The 18,365-nt window shown below is 40.8% G+C and overlaps 1 protein-coding gene across 2 annotated transcripts in view; it reads right to left on the reverse strand.

Annotated features, from left to right (window-relative positions):
- The window catches only part of NCOA5 (nuclear receptor coactivator 5), a 30,735-nt gene extending 12,808 nt beyond the window's left edge, over positions 1–17,927 (reverse strand). For both annotated transcript variants that reach the window (XM_028121941.2, XM_028121944.2), the window contains exons 1-2: positions 17,787–17,927; positions 5,572–5,638 (exon numbers count right to left, since the gene is read on the reverse strand). In XM_028121941.2, coding sequence (XP_027977742.1) covers positions 5,572–5,609 — 38 coding nt within the window. In that variant the 5' untranslated portion in view covers positions 5,610–5,638; positions 17,787–17,927. The remainder of the gene's footprint in view (positions 1–5,571; positions 5,639–17,786) is intronic.
- Positions 17,928–18,365: the final 438 nt, after the last annotated feature.

Consider the following 18,365-nt stretch of genomic DNA (forward strand, 5'->3'; position numbering starts at 1 on the left):
AGAGTCCATATGCAACAAAACTACTAATTCCCTCAATTGCCTTCTGGGTAAAATGTAGAAAAGATGATATTCACAAGGGGGAAAGAACCAAACAGTGGAAGTAGGAACAGAGAAGATAATACTATGAAAGGGCAAAGCTTTTCTCCTTTCTCCAAAAGATGAGCAGTATGGCAGAAGCTGTTCTTCTGGAGACAAAAACAAAAAACCTTTGAGGGTTGCTTTAGGACCCTAACAAAGATCTCCCCAGAACAAAAGGGCTCCTGCTGCTGGCCCCAACATCTTTCTCAAAACAAGAACCAGCTAACAAAAGGGAGGTACAGGGTGCAGGAATTCAGAGTGCGCAAGGAGGAAGCCTCTGAATGAGATGCTTGACCTTAGATAACAAGTGGGTTAAAAGCAAGTTTCTGGAGCATAACAGGGTTCACAATCTCATCCCAAGGCACCAGAGGTGTTTTACTGGAGACCAAATGCAGCGTACCCTCAGGTACCACGTCACTAGAGGCTAAAAAGAAACTGAACCTTTTAAACTGAACCAGTTAAATAAATTTCAGCACTGGAGTCCACAAACTGAAGGCAGATGACAAACACTACTAAAATTGTTATAAATTTCTCATCTATTCAGCTGGGGAGAAAAGCCAAATGCTTTTTGCCTTGAGAGAAATATAGTCACATCATTAGAAACATTTGAGAGGTAAAAGAAGGGTGGGTGAAGGAAAAAGCCACAGCTCAGATGATAAGTGATGTGCTTCTGGTAGAAGAGCTTCTCTTCCAGGGACTAAAGAGGTGTGCAGAGCACTAGGCATTTGAGAGCCTACAGAGTAAGAACTGACAGATGATCATCTTGGAAGTCTGTGATGGACTTTGAGCTTCTCTTCCTCCAGAGAATGGAACCTCAAGCCCAGGATGGTGTTCTTTGGCCTTGCCACTACAGAATGTCAGGGAGGAAGGCCTCTGTCCTTTTTTGTCAGCATCTCCTTTCTGTTCACTGGAATTATTTTCCTTGGGAGGGCCAGCTTTTCTTTTTTCCCCCTGCTCCTGAAAAAAAAATCTTCAATAGTTGTTGGTACTTCTGTTCTGTCACAGGTACTGTCCACAAATATTATCTAAAACGGCTGGCTGCTGTGTGATGTTGATTCCCCACCATGATGGCTCCATGTTACCGTGAGAAACAGAGACAACAGACTTGTGCAGAATTTTGCCATTAGGTGCTGGTAGGATATGGGGTGCAATGAGGTATCACACCTCACAAATCCAAATTTTGTAAGTGTCCATGCTTCTCCCTAGGAAGCACGATGATTTTCTCAAGCACAGATATGACTTTTCTGTTGGTAGAGGTGGCACTTCCTGGGAACCGATGGCTGTTCTTCAAGTGTTAGTGCAGAGGTAATCACAGCCTGGAATCTTAACTTGCGAGGCCCACCAAGAGCTAGCACTGTCTCATACCCAAGGAGCAAGTGGTTATCAAAGGAAGTAGCACTGTAGATAGAAGTCATCTTGAGCCACATAAGAAACTTGTCTACAGCTAGGATATTTCTGATGAGCCGATCCCCGATGACTTTCACCGAAGAGGCACCAAGCCTAACATCCTTAACAAATACATTAGGGAAAATTCTCTGCAGAACTTTTGATGTAGACAAATTAGTTCTATTTGCTCTTTTTAATGTCAGACAGGAAGGTTTAGAAAATACAGAGTCTCACTTGGAGGCCACATCTGTGTAGGGGTATGCTCCAAGACCTGGATTGCCAGGGTGTTGAGCCGAAGATAGAAACTGAGAACATCTGAGGTACAACCAGAATCATGGTCTCTGAAGAAGGTAAGGGCCAGTGCCTAGCACCAATGCTAGACAACTTACATGGTAACTAAGCCATGTAGCCAAGAGTCCAATGAAGTGGTCCAAGGGTTAAATGATGAGAATTCAGGTCGATATTTGATCCAGAGCAGGGATCCCTGATGCAGAGTTCTGTGCTTGGCTGGACCAATATTGTCAGAATTACACGCTGACAGCTGGAGTCATTAGGGAGGCACATTACTGAACAGAGAGCAATGCCAGCAGAACTGTGGCTTACAGAGACATTTGAAGAGGTGATAATCCCGTGAAAACTCCCAAAGGTACTTAGGTGTTTTGACACTCAAGGTTAACGTCCAGCAAAACAAGGTGTTACAAAGGTCTTGCCAGCATGCTTAGAAACAATTTTATTAAAAGGAGCAGCACTGAAGACATAAAAGTACCACTTAAGGGAAATATCTGCCACAAATACACTTTTTCTCCCCTGTGAACAATGCATATCCTATGGCTGGGGACACATAACTTATTGGGGTTGCCAAATGAAGGCAGTTTGGCAGTTGTCAACAGACTGGTATATCTGGAATTACTTCAAGGCTCTGACTGGAAGTATGTACCCAAAGAGTGATATCCAGTGCTCACCCTTAGAGAAATGATTAGCCTCTTCCAGGCTGACTAGTCATCCATCTTGCCTACTTATTCCATTTTATTTCTGCCCTATTGGTATACCACAAGAGACAATACATGATCAGTGTGATGATCAAAATGTTAGTGTTCTGTTTTGAATACAATATTCAAATTTGCCTGGGATTAGAGTTTTTAAATTATTTATTTTTAAAGATTTTATTTGTCAGAGAGAGAGAGAGAGAGAGCCACGAGCAGGGGGAGGGGCAGACAGAAGGTGAAGCAGGCTCCCTGCTGATCAGGGAGCCCGATGCAGGACTTGATCCCAGGACCCTGAGATCATGACCTGAGCTGAAGGCAGACGCTTAACCGACTGAGCCACCCAGACGTCCCTTAAATTTTTATTCTTAAAGGTAAAAACTGGGACTCTCTGCTCAGGTTTTAGACAGGGCTCAGAACACATTCTACTAAATGTGAATATCCTTCTTCCCTGAACCTTATTAAGTATAACTGTATGATACTTCATCATGTTAAATAACATGCTGAGGAACCCAGTTAGGGACATAGCACCAAGGGGGAAGACTGATTCTGGATGGAAATTAAATTAGCCCAACTGTGCCTCCTATTGATTGTAAAAAAAAAAATAGGAAGCTACTGCCCTATCCACATCTCAAACAACCTCATTTTAGAAATTGTTTCTGAGGAAGGTGATATTTTATTTTTTTAAAAAAGATTTTATTTATTTGAGATAGAGCGAGCACCAGTGGGGTGGAGGGGCAGAGGGAGAGGGAAAAGCAAACTCCCTGCTGAGCAGGGAGCCCGACACGGGGGTCGATCCCAGGACCCTGGGATGATGACCTGAGCCAAAGGCAAGTGCTTAGCCGACTGAGTCACCCAGGCGCCCTGAGGAAGGTGATATTTTAGAAGGTATATAAAAGTGACATATTTGTACTCATGTCTCTGGTAGGGAGAACATTTTAAAAACCCCCTCCAATGTTGTTTGTATGCTTTTTTTTTTAGGGGATCTATGATTAGAAAAAAGAAGAAAAGCATACAGCTATTTCTTCCATTACAGATGAAATTATAGAGTTATTTTAAGTTGGGATGAAATTAATCTTTTTAATTTAATGTACTGGCAATAGCTGTATTGGATTCCAAGCAGGGGAGATGGTTATTTCCTCAACATTGCCAATGTCTGCTAAATACCTATAATCAGTTGGAAACATTAAAAGCATTTAGCTAAGTATCATTAATAAGATGACATAAATCAAGAGCACAAACAGGAACTACTCTGTATTCTTCAATGTGCCTTGTTTTTTGTTTTTTGGGGGCGGGGGTTGCCTGCAAAAACACATAGACATTATCCAGAGATTATAAGCATCCATGGGGACAAGAGAGGGGAGCGGATTTTACCAGCAGAGCCCGTGTCTTTACAGTTACCCATTCCATACTCCTTCTGGTAAGCTACCTAGTTCAAACACATGCATTATTGCTCCTTGGAAACTGGATACACACTGTATCTCTCTCTTTTCAAGCCGCTTGGCAGCCACAGCTTCTAATGGATGCCCCCTATTTCTGACCATTAGATGTAAACTCAGCCCTCTGTATTCCAGGTTTACTGGGGCAATGAGAAGCAACACAGATGGGACTTCCTAACATCTACAGCATGGTTTGATGCAGCATAATGGAAGCAGACATTATATGGAACTGCTAAAATTCTGCAGGATTCATTTAAGTTCTTTAGGATACTCAACACATACCCACAAAATCAATCAACACAGTATTTACCTGTAAGCTACAGGCATTCCTTACAGTGTTAGAGAGGACAGACAGAACAGCAACGTATATGCTCACTTCTGCAGTGAGACCAACGGACAGCCAGGGCATCCACCTGGCAGCTGTAGCGTAGCTGTAGTTGTGTCAGACTCAACTCCTTTGCACCGGCAGAGTGCTCAAAGCCGCCAAATTAAACCACCACCTTGCTGCTACAGTCTGCTTGAACTCTGCAGAGCAGTCACGTATAATCTATTCCTGGTAGCTTAGAAAATACCCACCCTTCACATCCAAGTGGGGGCAACATACACCAAACATACAGCAGCCATTCTTTCCTGTAAGTGGGGAACAAAATATAGGTGTTTTTGTCTCAAAGGACAGCTGTATGTTATGTGTAAGTTAGTTGGGTATATCCCAGGTGACCTGCAGAGCTACCAGTACAGACCAGGATTCATCGTACTCAGCAGTGTTCAGTTCACTGTAGGAAATGTAGTCTACCACAGTATGTAGTTTATTGTGGAAAACTGTATTTTTACTTAGAGGAAAAAGCAAAATCCATACTGAGTATCCATTTGGGCCATGAAGAGACACAAGATATGGAATAGATATCTGTCTGCATTCCACACAAAAGTGCACACACCACATCCACTTGTGTACTAGTAAGGGGCTAGTTTGGATACTGCACCTTTGGTGTAAATGGTAACATTAATAAGGCTCTTCTTTGAGAGAAGGGGCCAATTTAATGCATATCTCATGGGTATACATCAGGACTATCTCTTTTGTAGACAATGGAAGAAAGAATATATTAGGGAAATGCCTTTTATTTCTAGAAAAGCTAAGAAAAAGGGACACTTTTGAGAGCTGGAGTGTTTTCGCCCTTTTTATTTCCCCTCAAATGGTAACCCAAGCATGCGAGCAAACAGGGGATCTGCAGCACAGGCACGGCAGCAATCTCTCAAGCAGCACTTTCCATAAACCTGGTTAACATCTGGACCGGCAGCCATTTGGAATGAAGAGTCGAATCTCTGCTGCCCACTGCAGTGCAGCATGGCACACACCAACGACCCTGGGGCACTCCTCCTGCTGTGGAGGCTCCCAGTGACACGTGAGCTGGGGACAGACAGAGGTTTATCCTCTTCCAATCGCCTGCAACTCATGTTGCAAGCTGAACTTGCTGGGTTTGTCACCGAAAACGCAAAGCTTCTCTGCATCTCCTGATGTACGTTTAAAAAAAGCAGCAAGGCCCTTCACACAAGGTTCATGTTCTTATTGTTTGCTTGAGCGTTTCTGATTTGTTGGGGGGAAGAAAAGACCCTTGATGTACGAAGTTGGGCTTAACTCCCCAGAGCCCAACTCTCCCAAGGTAACTCACTGCTTCAGGGTACTTTACCTTCGTGTGGGGCTGGGTCTTGATGGAGCCGTATTCATATTTCTTCTTTCCGCTGCCTTATTAATATCTGAAAAGAATAATCAACCCATCTGTTCAATGCTACGGAATAAAAACAAAATCATCAGCACATTTCAAATGAAAGCAACAACAAAAAAACTACAATGACAACCAGATGGTGTAAGAAAATCCATTCAGCAGACACACCGTCACTTGGGCAATTTTTATTAAGTTACGGCAGTACATTGTCATGGTTTGATAAGGAATGTCCCTCAGTTTTCTAGCTAACATAATGCTTTAATGCTCTGCCAAGTCCCAAACCTAACAACTGCCCCCTCCAAAAGTAGAAAAGGTTGCCTGCTAAACTCTTGGAGTGCCAGCTCTAAGATTCTTTTTTGAGGGCAGAATAGTGGGAGAAAGACAGGAGACAGAGTTAAAAAAAAAAAAAAAAAAAAGAGCAAGGGCAAATAATTCCATTTTGTTACAAAGAAGAAACAGCTGGACTCTGTTGTCTTAAAACTTCCAATATACCATGAAGCAGGGCCTACTTTTAATGTGCCTTGTGTTGCATTCCACTGGATAGAATGTTCCAGAATGAGATGTAGGGAAGAAATTTTTTTTCCTAAACGAAGTATATTACATGTTAGCAACTGCAACCCTCACAGATAAGTACCTAAGAATAAAAATTGGCATTTGGTTAGGTAGTAAAACACTGCACATATGAAGTTTTCATTAGAGAAGCATGGCATTTACAACTAGGTAAGGGAGAACAGTGGAATCATACGAACTTACAGAAAAGCCAAGTTGTGCAGTTAAAGCCTGCTTGCTAAAAACAAAACAAATTTGCTTTGCAAAAACTGAAGTGAATAACAAACACACCATGTAAAAGAAAGAACTGATGAAATATCTAAAGAAATGTACCAATCTATATCCAAAGATAACACCAGGACAATTTTTATATGACTTAAAGATTAATAAATGCATTAAAAATTTTTGTTTTTGGTTGAATGAAGAAATGAAACTGTGTACTGCTGCAGTGTAGTTTTGTTTCCCGTGTTCCATATTAAGCAATTAGTAGTGTATCTAATGACATTAAATGGTATTAAGCACTCACATAATTAGAGTGCTTTAAAATAGTAATTATGTATTTAAAAAATTCCAAACGGAGTCCTATGGTGTGAGAGATCACAGTAATAACAAAAAACTTAAGAGGTCTGGCACAGACTTTACCCTGATATGTTGTCAACTTTTGAGTTCTTATTCAAGTGAGAATGATCTTCAGTTCCATTTTAAGTCAGAATTTCTACTGTATCTAGAAGAATGACTTTTGATAAACTGAAGGTAACATAAATCTAAACAGTAAGAGAAGCATATTTCACCCTAAGTTGCCTCTCATATTTTCAATTAAGTAGACACAATGCTATCATCCCTCTATTTAAAAAAAAAAAAATCGGAAAATAACATCTACACAGGACTTGGCCAGTAATATCTGACCATGGCTTTGGTATGGCAAGTAGCACTTTCACTTACAACTCTAAAAGTTCAGCAACATCTGAACTGCACATTATATAATGATAAGTCTAATAGGGAATACCTAATTCTTTTATATGTTATTGTGAAGAGTACCAGTTCAGGTTTAGAAGGGCCTACTGCTCTCTAATATGGGGTGAATATGATTCAGAAAGAAATGTCATCTCTTTGACTGTTTAAGTAGTTTTCAAAGTATCTCTGGAATACACTGAGGGTGGTAGGGGTGTGAAGATTTCTTTTAAATAAGCACCGTATCTCCCAGCAGGATTCCATATATTATTGAATGGTCTTGTGAAAAAAGAAAACTTCTCTAAACATTGACTTGACCTGAACATTTAGGTTAGAGTACAGAACATATGGTACCACTTTAGTTGGCAAGTTTCTATTAATGTTATATAATTTGCTCATATGATATGAAAAGGACTATTACACTATCTAATTATATCCATTTCCATGAGCACTTACATATAGGGCTGGGAACACCAAAGTAGTCATGCATTAAATACTTTTGGGGCAAAGCTGGTTCCAGTTAGAATGAAGAAGGTAAGTATTCTATTTGAAGTTAGTGAAATTTTTTTGCAATTATTTGAAAGATTATTTAAAATTCAAGATTATTTTATCTTTAAACCATTTTGATTATAATTTGCCTCCTAACATCTATTTTCATTAAATAGTCTAAAGCAATTATATTTGGATGGTGTGGCTTATGTTTCTTCTGTAAAAAAGAGAACTCTCAGACCATTTGAATTTTTTCCTTTTTTCTTTCTTTTTCCTTCAAGATTTTACTCATTTGTTTGACAGAGAGAGACAGTGAGAGAGGGAACACAAGCAGGAGGAGCAGCAGAGGGAGAGGGAGAAGCAGGCTCCCTGCTCGGCAGGGAACCTGATGTGGGACTCAATCCCAGGACTCCCAGGACTCCCAGGATGCTGGGATCATGACCCAAGCTGAAGGCAGATGCAAAACGACTGAGCCACCCAGGCGCCCCTGTAATTTTTTTCTTAAATGCCAAGTGTTTGTTTATTCACCTCTATTTAAGAGTTCCTTATGTCTCCACCTTGGGTGAGATATGGAGAAAATGAGATCTGGAAATTTTTGATAGTTTCATTGCTACCCAAGAGGGCTGCTCAGGTTGGAGGAAGGTTGCGGGGTGGGGTGGGTTTCAGTGAGAGTTATGAAAACAAAACTATCATCACCACCAATCCTGATACACAAAAACATCCTAACACATGGTCACACAGAACTTTTGGAAAACCTAGGAGTTCAGAAATACAGAAAAGAATAGAGAAGCTACCAAAAGTAAAATAACTTCAGGGAACTGATCACAAAGTATAATGAAGATCTAAAGAGTCAAGGGAAAAAAAACTCTTGCCCCATCCCAATTTTTTTTTGGGGGGGTCACATAATTCAATAACCCATCACCTGGGAGGTTGGAGGTTCATTTGAAAATGCAAATATTGGGACTGGTAAAGGGGGCTTTTGTATTAATCAGTTAACCAGATTTTTTCCTTCTTAAATCCTTACAGAGATATATAATCTAGGCCAAGGAAATAGAAACAACGTTAATGTAAAGGAAAAGAAAAAACAGATGGAAAGACAATCTGGGCACCTTTCTGGACATTAGGTAGGGAATCGTAATTGGAGAGAATTTAATCAACGAGAGGACAGTGGCAACTTTGATGTTTCTTTCCCCTCCTGCTCTATCTCATCCTGGCCAAATGCCCTTAAGACTTGAAGTCAGGGGGCGCCTGGGTGGCTCAGTCATTGAGCATCTGCCTTTGGCTCAGGTCATGATCCCAGGGTCCTGGGATGGAGCCCCAGTGGTCGGGCTCCCTGCTCCACGGGAAACCCGCTTCTCCCTCTCCCACGCCCCCTCATTATGTTCCCTCTCTTGCTCTCTGTCAAATAAATAAATCAAAATCTTAAAAAAAAAAAAAGACTTGAAGTCAGTCTCTCAGTGTCTCTTTCACCTCAACTTGGTTGGTACATCCATACTTTGTGAGCTATATTAGCAATGTGAATGCCATTCAAAATCACCATCACTACAAGGTACCTTGGCCTGAATATCTTCTAAGTGGTCTTCTGAAAATAGTTAAAAGGACTTTTCAGGTAAAGAATTTTAGACAAGAAAAACAACAGCAACTGAAGGGATCTACATAAGAGGAAAAAAAAAACCCCAGAAAATAATCTAGAAAACATGGTGTCACACAGGAAGTGGCAGAACTGTTTTAAGTCACAAAAGATTGGGGTAAAGAACTTTCAAAGAATGACACAATGCCTAACGTACAATTTTATTTTCAACTAATATGCGAGACAGGGTTCACACAATGGTCTTTGTATAATGCTATAAATAAAAATGCATGTTTCATTCATAGTACCAAGAACTGCTTTGCTCTATGTTTTAATTGCACCATCATAAAAACAACTCCTTTCACCTTAAAATCAATTATCACAAGCTATCACAATGGAAAACCATAAGGACTATTCTAAACAAAGTGCAGCATGAATCGCTGCACTTATTGACAGTACCACTCTTGGACTGTTGGCTGTTCAAAGAATGCAGAAGCCTATACAATTTCGATGTGATTATAAGTGAAATAAAATTCTCCAAAGGCTTAGTTGAAAGCCAACTAATAATCAGTAATTACTAAATTGAAAACATGTGATGATAAAGATAATGCCACTTGAAAAACCATACTGACAAGAAAGAGGTTATCACACATTAAACTCCCCAAACTGGGAGGGGAAAGGATTGGACTTCTCACTTAAACTTGATTTATGAAGATGACCTTGATGGTATACTGTAACATCAGGGATATGTAAGGAGTTATACTGTAATGAGCCAGGGATAAGAGATTGCTCTGCTTATGGTTTCTACATCAATCCTTTAAGCTTGCTTTAAAAACTATGCATTCCCTCATATTGGGTTATCTCTTTCATTCTCTAATTAAAATAATGGTTATATCTTTAACTATCAGATTATTATTCCTAGGTACAGGGATGGGAGAAACAATGACAACATATTTACAGAATGCTTACTCTGTCCCAGGGCCTGTACTAAGAACGCCATGTGCATTATCTCATTCAATCCTTTCTACAACTCTTGGAGTTAAGTACAATTATGATCTCTATTTTGCGAATGAGGAAATTTGAGATTTAGAGAAATTAAATGACTTATCTTAGGTCACATGATAGTCAAGAGGCAGAGCTAGGATTCAAATCCAGATCTGACACCAAAATGCTTACCTATTATGCTATACTGCTCCAACAGGGAACGGAAAAACATGGTTTCCATTATGAACGCTTGCTAAGACTCCCTGATCAAAATGATAGAACCTGGGAAAGGCCCAGTCTTTGCCAGTCACACCAATGTTTAAGTGCCCCAGACAGCCAGCAGAGCACAGCCTATTCAATTACCACTTCAATTTCTATCACCTCAAACTACATTTGACCCTTGAACAATGCAGGGGTTAGGAGTGCTGTCCCCACACAGCCGAAAAACTTGACTACCTAAAAACTTAACAGCCTACTGTGGACCGGAAGCCTTACTGATAACATGAACAGTTGATTAACAAATATTTTTGTATGTTATATGTATTATATACTGTATTCTTACAATAAGCTAGAGAAAAGAAAATGTTATTACGGAAATCATAAGGAAGAGAAAACACATTTACAGTACTGTAAAAAAAATTCGCATATAAGCAGACTTGCGCAGTTCAAACCCATGTTGTTCAAGGGTCAACTGTGTAGTGTTTCTGGCTTTGCTACCAATATTCTAATCACTTCAACACTTCAGACAAAAATTCTCTATCAACATTTAATTTTCTGCCCTTTTTCCTTCTTTCACGGAAAGAGCACTTGCCTCATCAGCATATCTGAGTTCTAGTCCTAATGGGGGTGGGGGATGGTTAGTCGTCATTTGATTTCTCTGAGCCTGATGAAATGGATGCTCTACCTGTGTTGGTTATGCTGATTCAAGGAGAACATGAGCTAAGAGAAAAAACTAATTTGGATTCACAAAGATGGAGCTAATCTAAACTAGTAAAACAGCCTGTGGTACAAAAAAATGTAAAATACAGGTTTATTTAACACAGGTAAAATTTCAACTGAACTGTAAAAGTAGAGATCCTTCCAGAACTAAATTAACACACCTGAAAGGACAGTTTATAATCAGCTCATCAGATGCCTCTAGGCCTACTATGTGTCACACTCTGTACTACACCTTAGAGATATGGAAATAACAAGGCTAAAGTCTCTGCTTTAAAGAAGTTCACTAATAAAGGAGAGCGGGACATATACACAGATAATCATAATCTAAAGTGGGTTTATGGTAGAGATCATGAAGCTCTGTGTTCGTGTGTGTGGCGGGGGAGAAACAGGACAGGGAGGAGACTGGAAAGAATAAGGGGTAGGAGGGACATGGTGGAGGCAGGGAGGCCTAAAAGAAACAGTCCTGAAGAATGAGTAGTTTACCAGAAAGAGAGAAGTCATTCCAGCACATGTAAAAAGTGAAGGAATGGCGTGAAGAACATAATTAGAAATACTGTAAGAACTTTAATGTAGGGAATAGGGGACAGGAGGAAGAAAAGAGAGGAATTATAGATGCAAGCCAGAGTAAGGAGGTCACAAAAAACTTTGCTACTGAAAAGGAAAAAATTGGTGGCAAAAGGGCCTATATAAACTGAGCTACCATAATAGAGTCTCAGTGAAGCTAAATTAATGAAGGCTTCCTGTAAGTGTATCACCCAAAAAAGGGAGGCAGGAGTATTAAACCTAAGACATTCAAAATGTTAACTAATAGTAATGTTTTTCAAGGATCACTGGTTTGACAATGAAGGGAACAGGAGTGAGGAAAGTATTTATTTATTTTTAAAGATTTTATTTATTTGAGAGAGAGAGAATGAGAGAGAGAGAGCACAAGAGGGAAGAGGGTCAGAGGGAGAAGCAGACTCCCTGCTGAGCAGGGAGCCCAATGCGGGACTCGATCCCGAGACTCCAGGATCATGACCTGAGCCGAAGGCAGTCACTTAACCAACTGAGCCACCCAGGCACCCGAGGAAAGTATTTAAAAGGTTATGATTTTACCTTCAGTAAAGGAATATAAAATAAACTTAGGGCCCGAGTCAGTAATTAATAGTGAACAATATTAGTCTCACCCACTATTCTGGAAGAAATAGACAACCAAGCACCCTTCCTTAGTTTTTCCTAATACCTTTTAAAAAAAACTTAGTGTGACAAAACAAAAACAAAAACACACAACATACAATTTATCATATTAACTATTATTTTTTTCAAGTAAGCTCTATACCTAACGTGGGGCTTGAACTTATGACCCAGAGATCAAGAGTAGCTTACTTTACCGACTGAACCAGCCAGGTGTCCCTCATATGAACTATTTTTAAGTGTACAGTTTAGTACATTGAGTATATTCACACTGTTGTACAACAGATCTTCAGAACTTTTTATCTTGCAAAATTAAAAACTCTTTATACCCATTAAATAGTTTCCCACGTCCCCTCTCCTCATTTATATATATACACATTTTTTCATTCTTCACGTCGCGTTCCTTTAATGAAGATATATCAGCACCACCCAGGAAGATGGTTAAACATTATTCTCAGACCCCATCTCAAACTTGGATGAAGCCTAGGAACCTGTATTTTAACAAGCTCCTCAGGTGATTCTTGGCAAGTATTTGGGAACTGTATTATCTATTTATTCCTTTAGCTTATGCGTAACATACACTTAGATCCTCCATTTAGAAACCTCTTTAAACTCCTCTATTCAAGGAGCAATAACCCATAAACATCATGTTACAAAGAAAACATCACGACAATGGCTAAAATCTGTCAAAGTATAACCCTTGAAAACAGTATAGAAAACATAATCACATAGCTACCTCCAAAGGAAATGGAATCATCAACCCAAGTTTCCACTGTACTAAAGTTAATAATAATATCCAATTATAGGTCAGTGCCCTTGCCCCCCAAGGAGGAGTGTGCACCAACAACTTTTCAATTTCATTTGATCATTTAAAAAGTATCCTGAAAATCTAAGCTTCTTTTCCCAATTACCTACTTATAAAATAGCAAGAAAAATAATAACCACTGAGCTTGCCGCTTTTTGAGTCCATATTATCCACTTCTTTGGTTAATAAATGGCAATCTGCCAACTCAAGTTCTCTCTAAATTCTGCCAACTAGACTTGTCAATACTGTTTTGCTGGCAGGGGCTAAAATTCCTGCTTCTTCTGAGGCATTTGGTTTTCTTATCTAAATGCATCTCTTTGCAAGAAGAGAAAAATGGTCACACATAGGATTTCACATCCACACCACTAAAAGCAAGGTGGAGGAAATCTAAATTTAATAAGCAGACCAAGGAATCTTGGTAGGTCTGCTTTCTTTGCTCTCAAGAAGGTAAAAGCATCTTACTGATGTGAGTGGAAGGAATTACAATATTGAAAACTCTACAGGTATTCTAACTATTGCTATTACCTCTAGTTCAAACTATGAAGCCAAAGAACATTTTATAGTTAAATTACAGTTTTGCTTAAAATGTATACCCAACCATAAACCAGAGTTGTCAATTCCTATTAGTAATCTGGGATATGAATAGATTAGTACTAGAATATGATTCAATCTTCTATTTCCAGTGAAAACTCATTTTCTAAAGCCTAAATCAGGGGGTTCTCAAAACTTTAATGTACATAAAAACTGCAGTGGTTGCTTCTGAAAGGCAGATTCCCCAGCCCTCACCTCCAGAGACTGGTCAGCTGGGGGGTTGGGGAGCAGTATACAGATTTGTACTTTCAACAAGCTGTTCCAGTGAGTGATGCTGTCCTAAAGTAAGTTTTCCAAAGAAAAGCTCAGTTCATAATCTTAAGTTTTTGCACTGAATGAAATCATGTTTTTCCTATTTTTTTTCTTTTGGGTATCAAGAATAATTCCTGAAGAAACATTTAAAAATAAATTTCTTGTATCATCTCTGATGGTAAATATGTTATTACTATCTCAATCTCCAGCTGCATAATTAAGTATACTCACTTAAAGTCAAATTATTCATAATTCAAAGTTCTCCAAAGCTTGCTCACCAACTGCAGGATCAACCTAATCTTCAGTAATTCAATCATTCTAGATCCAAACCAGGGGATCACTCAAGATATTTTATAGAGCTAAAGTTGTAAGACATTCTGCTTTATAAATGTCCTCCAATGCAACTTAAGTTGCCCTGATCCTTGCCTAAAGTTGTTGGTCTTTATATAGGTGAACAAAAATACTCTTCTGAACAGGAAATAAAGGGAAAAGAGTCTTATGGTCTGCAAAAGTTCTGACTCTTTGAGGGAAATTATTTTCTTAACATAAAAGTAATTGATAATGAGCACTGGGTGTTCTGTACAACTGATGAATCACTGAACTCTACCTCTGAAACTAATAATACACTATATGTTAATTAATTGAATTTAAATTAAAAAAAAGTAATTGGTCCAGTTGACCTATTATCTCTTGTTTTTTTTTTAGTGATAGGATAAAGAATGAAAATGACCATAAGTATTCATATCTGGTGGTAATAAAACCACCATTTAAAAAGCAGCAGGCATGCTGGTATTATATATTTAGCTGTCAGTATACTTCGTATTTCTCTAATGTGCTGCTGCTTCAGACAGTGGCCTTACCCTGACCCTTTCATTAACACTTCTCATTAATGAAAGTAGCATAAAGGGTAATTTTCTGTTGGTCACTGCCCTTTTAACTTCTTGATAGTTTAACTCTGCTTAAGCCAGATAGTCTAGACAAATGTGTATGCTGTTCACAGGACAAATCTTTTGGCACAAAAAAAAAGCTGACTGAGCTTTAAAAGCGCTTGTCTCAAGACACATGGTAATCATTAGTAAACCACAAGGTACAGAGATGAAACAGAGGGTGGCAGAAAGAATAGTCAGTTTGGGAAAACACTAGGACCTAAACATGTATATAGGAGGATAGCAAGAGAAAGGTACCAATGATATCTTCCTCTCTTGAACATCTACAGTGCATATGTTTAGCATATTAAAATTCTGGAATACGGACACCTCCTTACCTCATTATTTCCCAATTTTTCTTGACCACAAATCTTTTATCTTCAATAGTATCTTGAATATGTTCTACTAAGTATATGATTTGGGCAAAAAAAATCTAACTTCTCTGTGCCATTATTTCCTCATAAGCAAAAAATATTTAATATCAGCCTACCTATCTCACAAGATGATTGGCGGCAGCAAATGAGTTGGTACTTTAAAACCTGCTTTGTAAATCATACGCACCGATGGTTGTATGTTATCATTACCATTAAGAGGGATAGTGAGTTTAAGAACAGACATTTCATTCTTTGTGTGGGGAGTCAAAAACAACGAAACAATGATAGTTGAAGGGAATAAAATATTAAATACATTTCCTCCACAGGTTTCTCATTCTAAAAAGCACAACCGAATTCCAATACTTCTCACAGTAGTAACAAGCCATACAAAGGCACTGCCATCTGCAGGCCACAGGGATGGAATGCTTGCAACGGTTATCAAGAAAGAAGTTTCAAACCATGAGCCACTCTTTTTTATCACACTTCTTAAAACCTCTCCAAAGGACTTAGCTTTTGAGCACTGGTAGATTGAAGCTCCATTTGCTGAAGTTCTGAAATGGACCTGAGTAAAAAATTCTCATTTCTTCTCTAAACAGGACTGATGCTGAGAAATGTGAAGAAAACCACCTTAGCCTTATGTAAGTTCTACATTTTTCTCTTACCAAAGTAACCCCCAGGAATGTGGATTTTTTTTAACAGCCTTTGACGAAACAACACCTGAATGGCCTGAACAGACTTCTCTGAGTTTCCTTTCAATGAATTAAAGTAAATCTGCTCTCTTACACACAAAAAGTTTATGAACGGACTACAAACAGAACAGACTGTTTACATAAATAAATTAATCTGTCAGTGCCTCCCTTTCTTTGAAAAGACCTAATTAGCTTTATTCAACAATTCATCAATTGGCAGCATCTGATCTAGCAAGGAAACAGGAGCTCCTAATGCCTTCTTTAAATGTGCAGTATTCACCAGCAAGCGACATTGAACAACATGCACCTAGAAAAATTCCTTCCACTGGGCCTTGAAATACGGTTTCTCCAGCACATTCTACAAGGAAAACTAGTTTCTATGTTTTAGGTTAAAAGATCATGTCAGAGGTTTCAAAGAGTACCTGGAGGGTGACAGATGAGCTAAAAGAAAGGCAAAGAAACAAGAATATAGGAAGAAACAGATGTTAAATAGCCAAGTGATCTCCAATACCCATAATGCAAAAGCTTGGGATTTACTGGTTGGAAAAAGGCAACATGAAAGTTAGTTTTCATACCCAGACTGGCTCATACAAAAAACATTAAATCTAGAATTGTCAAAAACCAAAACTGCTCCATCTTCGTATGCAGAAATTGTCAGGTGGTTACCATACCACTGTGCTACAAGAAAACTGAAGAGGCACACCGGGTGCACTAGAGCTGACAGTTCCTGCAGTTCCCTGGGACTATCGCTTGCAAGTTAATAATAAGAACAGTTTACAACGAAAATGCCTTATAAATATCATCATCCCCGAAGATCCTGGGGCATTTCATGGAATCCGCTATGCCTCAGGGGAAAATTCTGTGCAGAGCGAAAGCCAGGACGACAATTAACCCCATAATCCTAGGGCAGCGTTTCCCAAAGCGTGGAACGCAGAATAACTTGAGGAGGAACAAGGACGCACTGTTTATTTTAATAGATAGGTATTTATTTTTTATGAGCATTAGAAAATGGCTTTCCATTTTGCGATTTACGTTTCCACCTTAAACAAATGTATTTAAGGAGAAAAAAAAGGAGTCAGCTTAAAGAAAAATATTAACATTTGGTAAATAAATAACAGTACAGAAGGTACACGGACAGAAAGGTGCAACGCGAGAGACTGAAATTTGGGAAACGCCGTCCTAAAAAAAAGGCCCCGGCGGGTCCTCGGGAGCGGAGAGTGCCCTGGTCCAGGAGACAGAAGAGCCAGCAGGTTGGGGCGCTGGCTCTGTCGCTAGTTTCCGCGGTAACCTCGGGCACAGTTTCTTCCCCATCCTTGGGGCCCGGGGTCCGCATTATGAAGTGAGTGGGGGTATCACGCGACAAGGAGACAGACGCCTTGAAGATGCTGTCAAGGGGCCGAGAGGCGGCGGCGACGGGGGCCAGCGTTCGGTTCGCCGCACGGCGCTGCACACCCGGTAGAACGCCCGGAGAGGCGAGCCGCCTCGGTCCGAGTTCGAATCCCGCCTGCGCCACCGACTCGCTGAGGACCCGCAGGCGAGCGACTTCACCATTTCGAGAAAGGGACGCGGGGTGTGCAGGCCTACCCTACAGACAAGCTTGGAGGACTATTGTCGGCGGTTCGCGCACAGACAGGCGGCCGCAGTGCGGCGCCGCCCGGACCCGAGCCCACCACGGCTGGCCGGGCCTGGGCTTGACGGGAGCGAGAGGCCGCGCCCCACACCGGGCATGCGCAGCTCCGCGCGCACCCGGAGGGGAGCCGAGGCCGCGACCGCGGCCGCGCGTCGAGCGGGCCCTCCCGCCTCAGCCTCCCCATCCGGCCCGAACCCCCTCAACCGCCTGCCGTGAGCCCCACCCTCGGCGGACGGCCACCGCTTCCCGGCACTCACCGCTACCAGCGCGGCGGGCTCCCGGCCTCTCCTTCGCCTCAGGCCCGCCCCTGCCGCCTCCACCTCAGCCCACCTGCGCGCCGTAGGACAAAGGCGCCACCAACCGACCGGCGCGGGCACGAGGCAATGGCGGCCGGGGCGGAGAGTGGGGGCAGAGGGCGCGCACGCAGCGGCAGGCGCGGCAATGTCGCAAGAGCGCGTGGGTTTACGGCAGGGCTGAGTTGGGCGTCCATCTCCTTAGCAATGAGGGCGGGGAAGTGGCTTCCCGGCGGCCGTTGAGAACGCTAGGGGTTGCCTAGTAACGGCATCCACGGCTAAGGATGGGGCCAGGCTTGGTCCCCCGACCCCAAAGTCTTCGCCTTTCTTCGGATTTTCGGAGCGCCTTCCTTCCATTCTAACTGTGGAAATAGATCATTTAAACCCTAAAATACTTCGATTTAGTTTTTCATAAAACGCAAGAGAAAACAAAACACCTTTGGATGTGTGTTGGAGAATAGTATATATATTCCTGTAACCTCCAGATCCCAAGGAACAAAGAGAGCAGAGAGGTAGAAAAAACGCTTTATTTAAATCTACATT

This window comes from Eumetopias jubatus, unplaced genomic scaffold (assembly GCF_037043125.1).
Source record: "Eumetopias jubatus isolate StellerSeaLion01/CBP00866 unplaced genomic scaffold, mEumJub1_p1.0 scaffold_9, whole genome shotgun sequence".
NCBI lineage: Eukaryota > Metazoa > Chordata > Mammalia > Carnivora > Otariidae > Eumetopias > Eumetopias jubatus.